A 19,364-nucleotide genomic window follows, 5' to 3' on the forward strand; every position below is an offset into this window, starting at 1 on the left:
TACATATATGTATATGTATATATATATATATATATATATATATATATATGTATGTATGTATGTATGTATGTATATATATACATATATATACATATATATTTGTGTGTATACATATATATATATATATATATATATATATATATATATATATATATATATATATATATGTATATACATATATATACCTTTGTGTATTTGCATATGTATGTCTTTCTTTCTCTCTCTCTCTCTCTCTCTCTCTCTCTCTCTCTCTCTCTCTCTCTCTCTCACTCTCTCTCTCTCCCTCTCCCTCTCCCTCTCCCTCTCCCTCTCCCTCTCTCTCCCTCTCCCTCTCCCTCTCCCTCTCCCTCTCTCTCTCTCTCTCTCTCTCTAATGAAATATTATTATCTCATATATAGTTTGAAATATGCTTAACACTTAATTTTTCGCAGACTCGTGTCTTAACCCTTGTGTTTTCCCGCGAAAAGAGCTGTCAATTCGTTATGGAAGGGCGGGGGGTGGGGGTAGGGGGGGGGTCTTGTTCTTCCTCCTGCAGGTGACTCCTCAGTGGGAATGCCCTTTCTCCTCCTAGAGGGAAGTGACCCCTTCTGGTAGATGGTTCCCTGCAGAAGGGTGAATCAGTGGTCCTGCAGTTCCCACTTGTTAGTTAGGATTGCAGTTTCTTAGGCTCTCTCTGTCAGTGTTTTATTTACGTATGTGTTTGCAGAGGGGTTGAGCTATAACCTTGTATATTGCATGACATGACCAGTGGGTAGGAAACACACATCTGGTTACTGTTGTTGGAGCCAAGCAGTTATTGTCTCTTTGGATATGTATTGGTTATTAATATGGGTTACGGGCTATTCATACCCCTCGCGATAACGTGTAGCTCTTTGGCATAGTCTCTAACCTCTAACCTCAATCTTGTCGGACTCCATGGTGGGTAGGGACACGAGTGGGTAAATGAGGTACTCCTTCTGCAGCGAATTCAGCCTCTCGTCGCCGCTCAAGACCTATGTGAGACCTTGATTCCGCTAACTGGCTCCTGGAGGCGGTAGTGGGACTTATCTGAGACTGAGTCGGAAATCTCACGCGACTTGACCTACTTCAGAGTTTTTCCTGTCTCTGAAGATTTTGATTATGTACATGCAATGGTATTATATCGTTAATTCCCTAAGGTTGGGAACAGCCTGGTAACTAAAACGTCCTGCTTGTTGGGTGTGTCATGAGATGAGCTCCACTTAGCTCCATCGAGTCTGGAAAGCGGTGTTCCTCTATAGCGTGAACACTTCTGTGGCTGATCCCCCCCTTTGTGATACCTCGAGCGCCGAAAGTGTGACAACCATCAGACGCCTTGCAAAAGCGAGCCTAAGTGGGACACCTGGAGAAAGCCGCTCGACGCCGAAGTGTGTCTCGAGGAACATACGCCAGGCAAAAGGGACACGACTTTCAAGAGGCTGTTTGACATGAGGCTTGACAGCTCTGCCAGGAAGGGGGCGGCGCGGCGGGGTGGGAGGGCGCGGAAAGGGGATCAGTCCTCGCTCCTGCTCCCCCAAGCTTTCATCCCTGAGGAGAGAAGCTGTTCCTTATCCTTCGAGAAAAAAATCTCCCTCCTAAAAAAAGAAGAAAGACAAATATATATCCATTAATCACCTCCAACAGGTCCATTAACTGCCTGTCTGGCCCCACACGGGGTTTAAGAACCCCACTCAGGACGGAGACCAGCTGATTCACATTCAAAAGAGGGATTCAACTCTCCTGTTGAATGTTTTAATCACTGTGCGAGCAGTTGCTCTGAGTAAGTTCAGCGAGGAGCTGGAGTGGACGGCCACGTTGCCTCAGCAGCAATATATATACAAATATACATATATACATACATATGTGTATATATATATGCACTCACGCACACACACGCACACACACACACATACACACACACACACACACACACACACACACACACACACACACACACACACACACACACACACACACATATATATATATATATATATATATATATATATATATATATATATATATATATATATATATATATACCGCTTCATTGTTTATGCCAGTCGAAATATCCAGTAAGTCACATAAATTGGCTCTTCAGAACAGGTTCGAGCGCCGTTTATTGAGCAACATATTGCCCCCATCTTGCCGGAAAAGTTTTAATATCAAGCTTAAGCATTTAATCATAAACATTCTCTCCTTATTCTGTTGTTACCTTTACACCCAAACACACACACACACACACACATAACTGCGTGTGTGTGTGTGAGTGTAAGAATAAAATATAAAATAAACGGTATATATATGATGATTTATGACTAAATTCAAAATTTTAGTTTTTGGAGGATATTGCCTGTCAAACCTGTTTTGATGAACCCAACTTATGAGGCAAGAACCGATAAAGCAGTACTTTTAACATTCATTTCCGCAAAAATTAAAATATTCTATGCTTGTCTTACTCTCGTCCTAGTTAGATCGCTCAGTGTGCTTTCAATTCAAATGATTTAATAGTAAGAAATACAAACATATATATTTGTTTTCTTTCTTTTTCTTTTTCTCTTTCTTTTCTTTTTTTTTTTTTTTTTTTGAGGTGGGGGGGTATGAATCTTCCAGAATATTAAGAAATATATATGCATATATATTTTTCCTTAGGGGGGTATGAATCTTTCGGAATTAAAATCACCAAAAGAAAAATAATTTACAATTATAGCTTACTATACAATTATATTACAATTATATTACAATTATAGCTTACTATGCAGGATACGTATATTTTGATGGTGATAGCGCTTGACAGATTAACAAGGTGCTCTCTCTCTCGACGATAAAAGTTCCGCAGACATCGAAAATTATTATATAAATTTTCCAGCTTAACAGCCACTAGGACACCAACGCTTCCCAGTAATTGAACTATGGGAAATAATACGTATTTAATGTTAAGTGAGAGAGAGACGCAAAAGCGAAAGAAATTAAATCGACTTGGGCCACATATTTGACTGCCACAATGTCCCTCAGGCTGACCAGGTTGAAACCCAAGGATCTTTTATCCTGCCAGGAACTCATGGATCCCAAATCATATTAGAGAGTGACTCCAAGGGATTATATTCCAGCCCTGATTTTTTGTGTGTGCATATACATACATACATATATATAAATATATATATATATATATATATATATATATATATATATATATATATATATATATATATACATATATATATATGTATGTATATATATATATATATATATATATATATATATATATATATATATATATATGTGTGTGTGTGTGTGTGTGTGTGTGTGTGTGTGTGTGTGTGTGTGTGTGTGTGTGTGTGTGTGTCTGTGTTTATATATGAAGAGAGAGAGAGAGAGAAATAAAGAAAGAAAGAGAGAGAGAGGGAGAGGGAGGTTCAGTAGGCACAGAAAACGGCAAGGGTAAGTAGTTTATAGAAAACTAGATTTAGTAAAGGCAATACATTTGCATTTATTTAATAACGCAACATTAATCAGCGCTCTCCCTAAGAGAATAACAATGATAATAGGAGAAATTCCTAATTTTCTGTAGGAATTCGTGCCACCTCAAGATTTTCTAACGCCCTCTGAAGTGTGTGCTCGGCAGCCAACGGATATTCTAGAATATTTTCTTGTTTCGATTGTATACATTTTCAACATTGAAAGAACTTTGCTGATCTGATAAATTCCCAAAGAGAGACAAGATGAATAATCTTGATCATTATGGCAAGAAAACGATAACGTGATGTGACCTCGAGAATTAGGCAGTGCTCGTATGTTAATGGGAAAAAAACAAGTCTAACGCAAGAATATAACATAGACATTATACAATAATGAATATAAGCAAACAGTTCACACTATTACCGAGTGATGAATGATATTCTGGCCACTTAACACGAGAGACATCATGTAAAGCAAATAATAATCTCATTTGGCTAGTTACGCCCTACCCATTTAATCAGACAAGTACATAAGAAATGGATGTAGATGTGGCCAGAATACAACATTCTGAGGAGAAAGTAGATGCGATAGTCACGTCAGGTTTAGAAATCTTGCTTATGTTTTTGTTTTTGTTTTTCGATTAGTAAGTTACATCAGGGTAATTGTTCCAGTTTAGTGTCGCCGAGTAATCGTACCCTAGACTAAGGGACCTGTTTACATTATAGGCAAAGCGAAGACACCTTTCCCATGCATGATTTCAAGGGGAACACTCCCTTGCTTAATCTTAAATTATTTATTTATTTTTATGGAGTAGATATAAACCAAAGTTTCGTATACCGCATGACGCCATAAGCAATTTAGAATATATGACAGCATCACTGACAGTTGGCATCTTTGCTTATTAGTAGAGATTAAACAATCTCAGTATGCTGTACTACCGTTTCACTTTCATGCTGACAATGAATTTGTATTTAATATCCAGGATCATTTAAAATTACCTGCTTCATCAGCAATTTTAGTCATATATGATTACTTATGTAGAAAAAGCTGGCAGGTCCGAAGTTATACTCACCAACAAGAAGGAGATATTTCAAGTTTCAAGTAAAGATACTGAAAAGGGACAACTGGAAGACACCTGCATTGATCAGGGAAAGGGTCCAGTTTGACAAGCTTTGAGGTAGAATCTGGCGCAAGTCCAACGAATAGTTCTGTTAATTTCAGTTGGCCTTGCAATGGAGAGCATATTGTGAATCACATTTACCAAATACTTGCAGTTACAGCCGGAATACCTAGAAATGCTTCTAAATACTCCAATTAGTGGAGATGAGCACAGCTGCCTTGTCAGTCAAGCTACAGAAGTTGGTGGTCCCTATATTATGAAAGGTACCCCATACACTCCTTCATGCCAATCCATGTTTTGTAGTGTTTATAACATTTCTCATCTTAGATTTGCTTCAGATTTTTTGTTTAAGAGCCCCATGGCATGTATATACCAACTGGCTGAAGGGCTTGTACTTGTTGCCTTTTTTTAGCTATAAGACATCTGGCCTGACTTGCAACTGCCAGGAGCAACAGTCTGCAATAGTGCCTTCCCCCAAAAAAAAATTTGACTGGAAGCACAAGGTAAAGAACAGAGGAGTATTTGTCCAGTTAGTAAAAAATCATAACAGTCAAAGGTGATCTACAAAGACAAAATATATATAAAGACAATGTAGTCCAAAAACAGAACTACATTATGTGTCATATTTTTGTTATTTTCTATGTAGCTTGATAAGTTATAATTATTATCATGATTATTATGATATGATATAAAATAATCATAATATTCAAATGTAATAAAACATGCAAAAAGCCCAAGGAGGAAATTACAGTATTTTGTTATAGCCATCTGTAAAATAACAAAAAATCTAAAATAAAAATATTAATATATTTCAAACTACATAGACCTAGAAATTCAATCCAAAATTGAAGTTTGCAGATACAATCCTCTTCACTTAACGCACTGAAAATGACAGATAATTTCCGTCTTTATTGTGGATATTAATTCCATATGGACCTGTTCACATGTCCTATGACTGATATTTTAGAGCACTTTGCTAAGAATAACACATGAAAATACAATTATAACGTACCTGGTTTTGATCTGGTCCCTTTTTTTTACATGATTTGTAATTAATGTCTTTTTTGTAAGTGATAACAAACATCTTTTTCCGAACAATTTAGAAAGGGTTAATAACAGATTAAAGAATGCCATTAACAGACTTTCAACTAAATAAGCTCATATTCACGATAATCCTCCTTTTAAGCTCTATAAATGAAAGTTTTAACCCCTAAATGTGAATGGATACTTGAAAATGCATACCATTGGGGTGTGAATAAACGTTTAAAAATCAGTTTCTGATTCTTCCCCTCACAAAAACAATTTAAAGAGCCTATTATTCTTTATCTTTTGGAAAAAAAATATTAAGTAAAAATATTGTGAAATAGGTGAGATTGAGACTTTTTGAAGTTATCATAATTTCCTTATTGTGTGGTCATTGTGTGACAAAATATTTTGAAATTAAATAAGTTATCAGGATGCTAAAGGAAAGGTAATAGAGGGGGAAATGGAGGTAGATTCATAAGATCAAATTGAATAATTCAAAATGTACTCTGTATTCACTTGCAAGTCAGTCTCACAAGAGGTACATCACAGATTATCAAAGGCATCCCATGAGGTAGTTCAAGAAATATTATATTTTCTTATATTGAAGAATATTTAACAAAGATCTACTGTTCAAAAAAAATAATACAGAAAGGTCAATAATCCTGCACATTGCAAAAATTACAAAACCAGGATTCATAATAAATTTATGAAGACTTGTAAGATGAGAAGTGTTTATTATATACATGTAATCCCTATAAAAAATCTGGCAGTGTAAACTACAAAACCAACACAAACTACTGTTCTATGGTAATAAACATTCATTACCATCTAAATAATATTTGGAATGTAAAACTTTCTAGAGTTATGTCTAGAAGCATTAAAATTGAAAACATCAAGGAAAAACTTCTAATACATTGCTTTCAACATAAATCATTAAAATACATCTTATTCTTTATCTTTCATTATTGTGACATGACTTTGCTAACACATCTAATATAAAAGATAAATGTAACATCATTTTGAAATTTGTACCTTGCATATTATATTTTCAGTTTAGGCTATGATAACAAATACTGGTTTAATGAAAATGTGTGTACTATAATTATCTAATCAGTTATCTCATTTGTATATCATCTCTCCTATACAAATTGCATTTATTTGTCTAATCATAATGCACAAGTGTAAGTAAACTATAAATCATATAAAATCATAAGGAAAAATTCTTAATATAATTTGTTTTCTCTTTCTTGTATTTCCAGTCATTAAGTTCTAATTAAATCACTTTGGTGTTGGGCCGTTAATCACATGAGTGTCTTGCAGTGTGACATAGCACTGGCTGGCAATGCTGCACGGGGAAACCTCAAGTTCCATTACCAGCATCGTGTTGGCACCCTTCTTCAGGATCCCTCTGGGTACATAGAGTGTCACCTGTGGCCCCACTTCAGGCCAGTATCGACCAAGACAGAAGTTATTCACCCAAACTATTCCCTGAAAGGAGGTATCATTTTTAGTAATACTTCAGCACATACAACATACATGCTTTCCATCAAATTGCCTAGGTCAATGACTTCCTGAAAATATGAGCCTACTGATACCAAAGTGAGCATTCCATTTTCAAACTGAAGTCACAGTTATTCAATTCTATTCTATAAATCAAAATCATCTTCCGCACTCAGTATAGAGGCTAAAGTGTGCAAGAAGAATTCTTGTTAATCTAGAAACAATTACTATATTTAACAACTATTTACAATAATACAGCAACGTGTGGTCCTTACCTTGCCCCACCCATCCAAACGAAGGAAGGTATCCTGAGGATGTGAGGAATTATTCGGAACATTAAAGGAACCTTGATAGATAGCCATGCCTCCACGAGGAGTGCCAGTAAGTTCAGATCTCGACAAACCAAGAGAAGTAGTCATATCATGGAGCTTTCTGAGTGCAGAGCTCAACCTTGTTATGTTAGTCAGTGGTATAGGAGTCATCTTCCATCCCGACAAGCTGTAGCCATTGACTGTGACGTTTGTTGTCAGACCCTGCAAATGATGATTTATGCTATTATTCCATCTGCACACATTTAAAGATTTACTTAAAAGGTTATTAAAAGAAATTAACAAATCTGAAATTATGATATGCCAATATATAAAAATGTAAATTAAAAGAAACAAAAAACAATGAGAAGTAGAAAAATAAATAAGTGAGAATACAAAAAAGAACAAAATACTATAAAAAATATGAAGGAACAAATGATGGATAATGTGAAGGAAAAGAAAATATCCACTGAAGAAAAATATATAAATTTCACAATCATGATAGGAGTAAAGAGATTGATTTATCAGAAAAATATAAATATAAATGTGCAGGAAAGACAAAAAGAAGAAATAAGACATTTGAAAAGGTGAATGAAAAGGAGCAATAAAAGATGGGTATGAAAAGGAGAAAAAGAAGGGGTATTTAAAAGAAAAAATAAGACAAAGACAAAGTGAATGCAAGCTGGAAAAAATCACCATAGTATTAAAATATGCATTTTGTTTTAATCAATCACATTTTTTACCCATGAGAACTCTTTTACTTTTAATTTCATCATATTCCAGTCATGTTTTTCTTCATGTAATATGCTTTCTGAAAACTACACTTTTCTATTAAACCTGCCTTGAAGTCGTTGATCCCATTGCCAAAGCATATTCTTCCTTGACTTTCGACGACAATTGTGATGGTCTGATTAGGAAGTGCCGACAGAGGCAGATTGAACAGTTGCTGCTCCCTCGATACAATGCCGACAAAGTATGTGTCTACAAACACATACCCACGGTCATGGACATCACTGATGCTTAGTACTGCTGGATCGGCCTATTTCAGATAGGAATATACAACTTTCAATTTTCTGTGGATCATAATTCATTTGTCCAGCCATAAGGGGCTTGTCTACATTGAATCTCAATGCAATAATTAACACAAAGAAAAGAGGAGGCCATTAAAAGCTATCTATTACAAGTTTAGTTAACTAACAAGGAAATTTTTTTTTCACCTTCATTATGGAAGTAACATAATCCCATTCAAATTAAATATGCTGATCTGCATTATTTACAGAAGTTGGATATGATGTAATACTTACAATTCTGAAAGGAAGCACAGTCTCATACATAACTAAGCCATTCGGCATCATCAGCTGTTCAAAAGTGAGGGGCCATTTCTGCATGACAGACTGAAGAACAGATTTAAACTGGAACATGTTCCCTTGAGGGGCCAATTGCACCTTTCCATAGCTGTATTTTGGCGAGGCAGGAGGCACTGTGCCTGATGGAATGGGTAAGTACTGGAAGAGGAAAGAAGACTCTAAGTCTTTTATAATTTAAACACTGCCCACAGATCTAGTTTTTTGATAATGAATGATGTGATTTATTTAACTACTCATGCAGAGTCTGGTCCACTATTTCTCAAATTTAAGCAATATAAAACTGGTATTCATTAATATTTGCACTAAGGCAACTGCCATGACATCAATTTAGCTGCAAATGATGCTCTCACCTTCTTGACAACATCCCTAATAGCAAAGTACTTCTCTGTAGGATCCCCAGCCTCAGACAGAGGGGCATCGTAGTCATAGGATGTTGGGCAAGCTTGGTATTTTGATCCTTGATTTGCACCTTGATAAAAGAGATTGTTTCCTTAATATTTGGAGTTCACAAAGCTTTGCATTTCTATGTGAAAAGGGAGACGCACTATTTTGTATACGTACAACTGAATTATATACAGCCATCCCATATATCCCACAGGTCACACTTACAGAAAAAACAGTTTCAACTGAACTAAAAATGAAATATTTCAAGTTATATTTTCTTAAAATTAACTAGATAACAGATAGAGATACAGATACAGACATAGGTTTTTGGGAGATACATTCTTTTTGCAGGAAAAAGATCTGTCTATATAACACCATAAGAGTGATAAAAATGCTGATCATTTTAGTGTAATATTCTGAATAATGAACATGAATATACTTTAATCTTTACTAATAAATCTTGAACACTACACATTTCCCTAACTAATTACTAAAAATTTAATTTTTCTTTTTATCCTTATAATCTCCAAATAAATTTAATTAGTAAGTGTAAAAAAAAGTAAATCACACTATTTTAGTAATTCCACAAATGTAAAAAAAAAATCCATACAAATAATATTCATTAGTCAACTTTATCTTATAAGTAAGGTAACTCAATATTTCAATATTTACCATTGATGATGATATATTACAAACACTGCTTCAATCTCACATAACTTTGTATAAGTCTCTCACCTGCTTTTAGGCCAAATGATGTCCCACCATGGAACATGTACATGTTGACAGATGCGTTGAGTGCCAGCATGTCATCTAGCGATTTAGCAACTGTCTGTTTTATGAAAAAATGTCTATTACATTTTTTGTTAAGTATAACTATAAGTAACAAAGATTTTCTTGTTAATTTCCCAGATAATATCCACATCAAAGATGTGAAAGTATGTGGTTTCCTATTAATCAATAAAAAATAGATAACTACTGAAATCACAGAATGAATACAAAATATTTACATAAATTGCTTTATAAAATGTAAATAATATTCAGCTTTTATACTCATTAAATTCAACTCAAAAACCACTTCAGCATGAACAGTAAGGACTCAATTTAGACATGTTGAGGCCTTAAGCTTAGAGAAGCTGTATGCAGATTTTTTCTTTTTCATTTTAATAAGGGTGTATAACAAAGAAAATGTTATTTGTTAATTATGTGAATTATTACACAAATATGCATCAAAGTTAAACAAACAAATAGACAACCCTAATGTTTTTGGAAAGTCCCTTCAACATAAACCTGTAAATGTTTTACACAGTTCTTCATGTGGCACCCACCTCTGTGCTAACTGTGCTGTGAGGTGCACCCCAGTGGTCGAGCCATCCTGGGTAATATTCAGAGTTCACAAGGGGTCCTCTTGGTTCAAACAGCCGCATAGCTCCAAACGGCTTTGTGACATCACCTCCTAAATTAGAAATAATCTTTAAGTAACACAGGATAAATATCTAAAATGTCATTCATATTTCATTATCTTCGACTATAATTATCATTATCATAAAAAAATATTGTCTACAATATATTTTTAAAATCTAGTCACTAGCAATTAAATCATATTAGATGTAACAACAATTCAAAGTCTTCATCTCTGTATTTCAAATAAAGAATAGTCTAACTAGTCTGTGTTAACCAAATGAAAAAGAAACAAGGTCAGAACTAAGAAGGATTTCGTATACACATCTTGTTTCTAAGAAAGTCATTCATCAATTCAGTCTCCACAAAGTAACAATGAAAATGAAGAAAGTCCCCTTTCAGAAAAAGAACCCAAAAAGGTCAATATGATCAAATACTTCAAACATGTCAGCATTAAATATTAGGCCAGAATGGTGAATTGTAATTATTGTACATATATCCCCCTGTTTACTGGATTCCATCATTCAAAGATTGTCAGGCTTATCTCATGCAGTGTTTAAGGCATGCCTGCTTGACATACATGCCACATCCACTGTGTTTTTGGATTATTATTTGTGTTTACTCGTAGATGATACCACAAGTAATATATCACTTTACCCTTTTTCTAGATTTTTTGAATTCATATTCATTTTTCATGGCTATTAGTATCTTACTAACACTGGCCTATTAATTGATTCCTTTATGGCTGAAGACTTGAAGAGTCATCTGCGTGCATCAAAATTAACATAAAGCTACAGTGGACACTACATGTACCCTCATATAAAGGTTGTATGTTGCAAAGATCAGGTAAATTATTTGAACTGTAGTTCTTTCAGTTTAACATTGTTTACTAAAAAGATGATACAGTGCCTCCTACCTGATCCAAAATCTACAGTGCTGTATACTCCAGGTATCTTTCCACACTTCAGATAACCAGTTCCTGAACCATCAGTCGAGAAGAGGAGAACATTATCACCAAGACCACTTCTTATTAGATCTCGCATATGAGATGTATAAGCAAAGTCACAAGCTCCATAACTGCCATATTCATTTTCAACCTTTAGGAAGGAAAAATTTTATATCAATATAAACTTTAAATTGAGTATTCTTTCATATTGTAATAAAGTAGTTCATTTGTTTTATGCATGAAATATGATTAAAAAAGTGAAAATGAAAAAAGACCTCTTGGCTGGTAATAAAAGATGACCTAGTATTTCTCTTTATAGGTATACTTTACCATCCCATTGTCACTACAAAATGGAATTGAAACATAAGCACTGTAAGACACAATTTACTTAGTAGTAATATCAAAGTATATATAACACAGTGTAACTTCACAATTGGCCTGAAGAAAAAAAGTTGAGTTTCTTGTGAAACATTAACAATTTGGACATCTAGACACTATAAAATCTCCAGATTTACAGAAATAAGGTATTCATTTAAAAGTAAAATTATTGTTACATAAAAAAATAAATTACCCCATATAATTTCCACCATGTTTATATACCTGGCTGTAATTATGAATTAAGAATCCTTACCTGTACCATAATGACAGGTCCTCCATTTTCATACAGGAGTGGCTTAACCTTTGGTAGTAGAACATTACTATACCAGTCATCCACATACTTTAGGTAAGCTGAGAACAAAGCACAGAATTCATCATACAATAACTCATAAGGACTGAACATTACCTTGCTTGCATTTTCTTTTAATCTTCAGGCAAGGAAGCAGTAGAGGCTGCATACACATCAAATGAACAGTGGCAAACTTGTTTCTATCTATTTAATTACTTCAATAATGCAATATGAAGACAAAAACATTGATACAAGAGATGTCATAGGGTAAAAAAACAGGCCATGTGATAAAGACCTTCTAAAAATTTCAAATCTTTCATATTCATTCAAAAATCATGTAAATTATCTACTTACAGGGATCAGAAGTCCTAAGTTTCATATCTGGGTTCCTATTAAGTAACCAGTATGGCAGGCCTCCCTGTGGCAAAAGAAACATTATCAAAGCCACATGTATAAACAAATATAATTGATAAAATAATTGATGCAAACTAAAATACCCTCTATTGATAGATGGATACCGAGTCAATAGACATATGGATGAGTACATATATGAATAATTGAACAGACAGATATATTGTCGGAAGGATACACAAACAGCTGAAAACATAAATGAGTATATAAACAGATGAATGAATGGATAGTTGGGCTGTTAAGAGGAATGGAGTGATGGACAGATGGACGGATGGACAGATAGACAGAAAATAAATCAAAAAGTTAATCATTTAATCGACAGAGAGATGAACTGTTGATGGAGAAACATATTTCTATCACTCATATTACACTGAAAGTTATACTTCACTGCACCATCAATTTCTCTTTCTTTTTAACTCTACCATGAATATAATGTTCATTACATGCTACTCTCCAGTCTCTGGGAATACATGGACATGACATGCCATTCAAATGATCTGCACATCACACCGATTCAGAGAAAATTGTAGATTATAAATGGCTATATAGAATGAAAGCATAAAAACCATTTAAGTAAAAGAAGCAGAAACAAAAATAGTGAATCTGTCCCTTAAAATAATTATGCCACAAACTTAAAAATTCAAGTAAATATTCACTATTCCTGATCTTCACGTATATCCAGCTATATTTTCAAAGAATACAAAATGAAATTCACATATAACTAACATTAAATAATAGTATTCCATATATCTCAAAGAATTATCAGTTATCTCATGCATCATAACTTACCATATCTCTCTCAGCATCAATAAATGGTCCAAGGCGTAGGATCACGACTAGATCTTCCTCCTGAGCCGTCTTCAGGAAAGTCTCTAAGTCCAAAATACCAGAAAAGTCATAAAATCCTGGTTCTGGCTCATGGCTTGACCACTCCACATATCTGTAAGGTTTAGTCAGTAACAGATCAGACAGTTCTTATAGGTATTAAGTCATTTCCAAAAGAGGAAACTGAGTTTAAGATGTGTACAAAAAAATATATCATTAATATATCCCTTTACATTTCCTAACCTGTTATTCATTACTGTTCATTTGCTAAGGAACATGTCTGGAAAAGATCATTCCCATGATATAATATTCCTCTTAATCAAATGTACAATAATATCTAAATATCTTACAACTACTGGATCTTTTGCAGAAGGGAAAAAAGATGATCTTAGTTAATGATAAATAATTTCAGTCTCAAATTGCATCACATACAAAGATGACACAATCAGTTAAGCTTTCCTGATTTACAAAAAGCAGATAAATAACAAGTTACATATATGTCTACAGGGTTATCAATCTGAAATAAACTACAGCCTAAGGTTCATAAATCTTACGTCTGCAGAGCATTAAATCCAGCCATCCTCATTTTCCTCAGTCGGTCCCGCCATTCGGAAGGTTCGACTCTGAAGTAATGGATGGAGCCTGACATGTACCGGAAAGGTTCGCCATCCTTAAGGAACTGATCATTTGCATAATCAATTGTAAAACTTTTTGATGCACTCTGGAATTGGAAAGGCAAAGAGAAGGTAATGCTTGATGATATCGCACGGAAAATTACGAAATATAGTAAAAATCTTGGCTACAATTTCGATTATATAGTCATCCTAACACAAAAGCTTTAACTGTCACATGAACATACCTTTTCTTGCAGTCCTACATTAAACTCGACAGAGAGAATAAAAAGCAACAGGGCAACTTTTGCTGTAGTCACCCATCCCATCTTGTCTACCCGTTTTCTGTAATAGGAATTTAACTTTCAAAGAAAACGATTCAACACATTGATGTAAACAAAATGCATCTCACAGGCATCATCTTCAGAACAAAACCCATCTGTGTGTCTTAAAGAGGATGCTGTTCAAGTAATCTGCAGGATTCCTGGATTAAGGATACACAGTTGAATGTAGCTGTGAAAGAAGACGTGAATCCACACGGCCCCAAACTAATTAAATGCTAAAACAGAGCACATGACTTGGTACCTACGGGAGAGGTCCTCATGTGATAACCGATACAAAAGCACCAAAAACATAATCCGAAGTATGAAACAAATGCAATTACTATGAAAGTAACTTTACCTGACAAGGAATTACCTGTTATTTGACCTGCACCTTGTCCCTCCCGTGTATGAACTGATAATGAGTGCAGCAAGCCAGCACACTTGTGTCGTGATTCATAGAGGGGCGTCAGTCGCGTCACCTGAGGCAGAGGGTCATGGGCGGCGCAGAATTATTTGTCCTTTGTCTCCGGCTTCACATATCGGGCTTTATCTCTGCTTGGAATAGTGAATAGGTTCATGTAGATTGTTTTGTTCTTGTCGAGTACTGTTTTCTTATCATTTCGTGTAGTTACTAAGGCTACATTTGTATCCGGTTAAAAATTATAACATTAATTATGCAATATGCTTGTTGTGCAATGTTCCCGAAGCATCTCCAGAGCCTTGCTTGTATGGCTTATTGTATATCATCATTAAAGTGTGTATAATGTGTACCACATACATGGATATCTATGGAAGGATAAAGACACACGTTACCTGGTCAGAAGGCACGAGAGGTTATCACGCATTACTTATCTGATCATTTCCCTCCTTGGTACATACTGAATAGCGATATAAATCTATTGAATCTGAAACTATCCCTAGACAGCATTGGGTGTGTAGCATGGAAAGGTAATCTCAGTAATGGTCAATTTCATATTTCTATTTTATTACGTTTCATTTTTTTGTATTGGAAGCCAGGCACATATGCGTCGTAATTGCTTTTATCTGGGTGTGTCCAGTTCTGTCGCCTTCGGTACAGGAATCCTGCGGTAATCAGTGATCCAATTGCTTCCTTATATGGGAAACGTTGGAGTTGCCCATATTTATGCATGGGTGCGGGTGAGTGATATGTATATTTATATATATGTGTGTGTGTGTGTGTGTATACATGTGCGTGTGGGTGCGAATATGTATGTATACTTACGTACAAATGTATCTACGTAAATATGTACGCACACACACGCACGCAAATATATATGTATATATGTATGTATACCTGTATATACATATATATATATATATATATATATATATATATATATATATATATATATATATATATAATGTATATATAATATATATATAATGTATATATAATATATATATATATATATATATATATATATATATATATATATATATATATATATATGGGGGTGTATAGTGTACATGCAGTTGTACTAGAAACAACGCAGGGAAGGGCAAGAAAACACTCATATTCGTGTGTTTTCTTGCCCTTCCCTTCGTTATTCCTGTTGCAATCTGTTCAACATGAATTCCACACATGCAGTTGTACATGCACACCCACCGACACACCGACACACGCATACACACACACACACATTATTTATTCTTATTCATTTATTTGTAAGTATGTGGGGGTATATTGTGCATGTCCTTGTACAGATATAAATACAGTAAATTCTCGGTTTTCATGTTATCCTGACGGCTCTCCGTTTTACCTTCAATGACATCAAAAGTGACTGTTTATTACTACTACTACTACCACTACTATTACTATTATCATTCAATTTATCATTACACGGTTTGTTGTTCCATATTTCGTATCAGTTTAAGGTTGCGAAAGCTAGTGTTGTCACATAGTCAAACACCAGGACTCTGCCGTACTCTACCTTATCTTGAAGTTCCTTTCACGGCTTTCCTTATGAGTCAACGAGTGGTTTAGCCGGCCAACCATCGATTCAAGCCAGGACACTGAGGAAACCAGCTTGGTAATCGGGAGATTTGATTTGGAAGGCTTCTCGGAAGTATTTTTAAAAAATCGTAGAAATCAAGATGGAGTCCAGTTCCTCACACTTTTCAGTTCCCAGAAACACAGATACGGAATCACGTAGACTCTACCCTGGTGAAAACGTACGTGTGTGTGTGTGTGTGTGTGTGTGTGTGTGTGTGTGTGTGTGTGTGTGTGTGTGTGTGTGAAATACATGCATTACTCCTTTCATAAGTTTTTTTTTTTTTTTTCAAATCTGTTCCAGTCTTTTTTCTGCGCATGACGTCAGAAATTACTTTCCAGATGGCGTGGTTTTACGTTTGTTTTGCTACTATTGAAAGATTATTTGGTGTTCACGGCGAAAAACGATGACTTTCTATGGATACATTATTTTCGCATCTGTTTCACTAACACAGTAATAATCACTTATCAACTTTTAACATTAAAAAATGAATGTCAGTGAAAGTAGCCTCCGCCTGTAGGAAATTTCTTGCATCCTACGAACGTCACCCATTTTTAAATATTTCTCGCTGTTATCAAAGTCGTTTTAGCTTTGTGACTACGTTTTTGAGCGGGAAATGTGGCCTGAGATCGTTTTGCAGCGGATGGGGTGCTTCCTTTGTTATGAAATCCGCCCTGTTGTGACGCACGTACACATCACGTGACGAATATGGCGGTTCCCGAAAGCAAGAAATCTGTTTTCATATTCGGGGAATGATGATTGAATTGGCATTCTGATGAATGTTAGACTGGGGTATGAAGGCGCGCACGCACGCGCACACACACACACACACACACACACACATGCACACAAAAACAAACACACGCATACATATAATATATATATATATATATATATATATATATATATATATATATATATATATATATATATATATATATATATATATATATATATATATATATATATATATATATCGTATTTCGAACAAACAAAGCACCAAGATTCCGCAGATTTCCGAAGACTGTGGCACAGAGGCAAGAAGGAAGTAGCTTCAGCCAGACAGGAGAGGATCAGTGTTTAAAGGATCAGTCAGACCAGACTTTGAAGAAGAAGACAGACTGGTTTGAGTTCGTGGAGTCGAGACCGAGCTGAAGACCGGGCAAGGAGCTGTGGAAATTTTAAACAGATGGTGGTCCGTTTGTGTTGTATTGCCATTCGATGCGGTCTGTAGGTTAGGTTAGTTCGCTTGCTTTCGTGTGGGCTTGTTTTTTTTTCCCGTTAATTCGTATTTTGAACAGATGAGTAGATATAAGTTCATGTATTTAACGCGTTTTGATGAAATCTAACAAAAGTCATCCTCGTTCATATCTTTTTATACAAAAAATATAAAAATTACCAATATTGTTAAATGTTTTTCTCTATAACCTATGGTAGAAAAATCCACAATGCACAAACTGATCTATAACCTATTCACAAGACACTAAATTTAGGTTTCCATGATGATACAAATTTATCCTTATTATATATTTATATGTATAGATTATCATACAGTTCTGCCGGTGAAAGATATTTACTGAATGCTTATTCGCTCCCAACCCTTACAATTTTATCCTGGATTCTGCTATAACACATTTTTAAGATCCATAATTAACATTCATGCAATATCAGATGTTGGGCCTGAATGTTTATATGTCGTGAAACCATGTAAATATTCAGTCATTCTGTTTTCAAGTTTTTAGTGAGCTCTAATCGCCAACGAAAAAATCTTGCAGGTTTAGCAATACTTCCTCATGTGCAACAGATGGAAATGTTACGTGGATGCAGACGTACCTAATGAAATGACGAATTAATGCGCGTCCATACAAATTCAAGCTGGCCGTGTCTATAGCAACATCACTAAATACCAGTGTATAGTGAACAAGGACCAGGAGATAGGGGAGTTAGTAGTCGTGTATTAGAGAGAAAAAATGATAAGCTTGGGGGAGGATGGGGTACAGTGGTAGCGGACCCACTCTCACATCAATACATGGTCCAGAAATCATCCTTTCCGAACAAACAGACCACAAACCGGATCCATTACACCATGATTTAAGGAATGGTTCAAGAGGCCAGTAACAACTCCAAAGCATGGCCAGGAGGAGACTATGGCAGCCAGCGGTTACGTTCCGGTGTGTACAGTCAGGTGCTGCCTCGAGAAGCTAAAGGAAGCCTCGAATGATGCTAAGAGTTGACTCTGATATGCTGAAGAATGTTGATGGGGGCAAATATACAAGGACAAGGCAAAAGAAAACGGGTTTGACGATTTGAAGGAGGAAAAGAACTGACACGGAGCGCAATTTAGAAAGTTAAGGATAAAATGGATCCAGATTTTCTTTGACAATACAAAGGGACCGACTAGGAACAGTGCGTGAAAAACACAAGGAAATTTCTGAGGTCAAAGAAAGGAATGTCAAAAGACCAGTAGAGAATGTCTCAAGATAAGAAAATGAAAGAACACCGAGGAGAATACCCTACAAAACCATCAACATGCATTAAGAGAGACCACTAGCAAGAGACCGCCATGTACAACATCAGGTTGCATCGAGCCAAAGGATGGCTTGCACGAGAGAGGAGCCGCGACCGAGCAGACACATCGAGATCAAAAGAGGAGCAAAGCGAGGTAGCGCGATGCCTCCCGATCACTCCAGTTCTTAGAGGGAGCTGATCTTAAGCCAGTTGGATGCCAAGAATAGCCTGGTGATCGGAGGCGGACATATTAGACGTAAGATATATGCAAATAACACGCCATTGCTTGGACAAGACCCGTGTCAGAGAGCGATTAGAGGGAATAATCATGAAAATTAAGAAAAAAAATGGAGGTATATTCGTGACGGAATGAGAGGCCGAAGTGTAAGCTGTAGATCAAAGGCGAGGGAAAGTGTCGTCCTCGAAGTAACTTTGGAGGCTGATCAGTGAAGATGGATGCGCCAGGGGAAGGGGGAGGTGTGTCAGCATGGCAGAGGCGGCT

General features: G+C 35.7%; 1 protein-coding gene across 2 annotated transcripts; it reads right to left on the bottom strand.

Annotated features, from left to right (window-relative positions):
- Window positions 1-6,319: 6,319 nt before the first annotated feature.
- Ect3 (Ectoderm-expressed 3) lies at window positions 6,320-16,599 on the bottom strand. 2 transcript variants are annotated; one of them, XM_070116747.1, is made up of 15 exons: window positions 16,295-16,599; window positions 14,716-14,894; window positions 14,268-14,364; window positions 13,963-14,129; window positions 13,373-13,523; window positions 12,527-12,590; window positions 12,137-12,234; window positions 11,476-11,656; window positions 10,487-10,614; window positions 9,897-9,990; window positions 9,128-9,246; window positions 8,715-8,915; window positions 8,252-8,449; window positions 7,378-7,635; window positions 6,320-7,090 (listed from the first exon to the last, which is right to left on the bottom strand). In XM_070116747.1, exons 3-15 carry the CDS (start codon window positions 14,346-14,348, stop codon window positions 6,881-6,883), a joined length of 1,950 nt encoding a protein of 649 aa, XP_069972848.1. In that variant the 5' UTR covers window positions 14,349-14,364; window positions 14,716-14,894; window positions 16,295-16,599; the 3' UTR covers window positions 6,320-6,880. The 2 variants fall into 2 exon arrangements, with proteins under 2 accessions (XP_069972848.1, XP_027226200.2); XM_027370399.2 differs by lacking the exon at window positions 16,295-16,599 and having other exon boundaries at window positions 14,701-14,840.
- Between the last annotated feature and the right edge of the window lie 2,765 nt (window positions 16,600-19,364).

The sequence above is a fragment of the Penaeus vannamei genome, chromosome 39, assembly GCF_042767895.1.
Source record: "Penaeus vannamei isolate JL-2024 chromosome 39, ASM4276789v1, whole genome shotgun sequence".
NCBI lineage: Eukaryota > Metazoa > Arthropoda > Malacostraca > Decapoda > Penaeidae > Penaeus > Penaeus vannamei.

What these genes read in the sequence shown, in the direction of transcription:
- Ect3 (XM_070116747.1), bottom strand. Translation starts at nt 14,348, where the DNA reads ATGGGATGGGTGACTACAGCAAAAGTTGCCCTGTTGCTTTTTATTCTC. An exon ending in ACTTAGGACTTCTGATCCCT is followed by an intron (nt 12,235 to 12,526) that starts GTAAGTAGATAA and finishes CTTTGTTCTCAG; the next exon opens with CTTACCTAAAGTATGTGGAT. An exon ending in ACAGCACAGTTAGCACAGAG is followed by an intron (nt 9,991 to 10,486) that starts GTGGGTGCCACA and finishes TTCATAAAACAG; the next exon opens with ACAGTTGCTAAATCGCTAGA.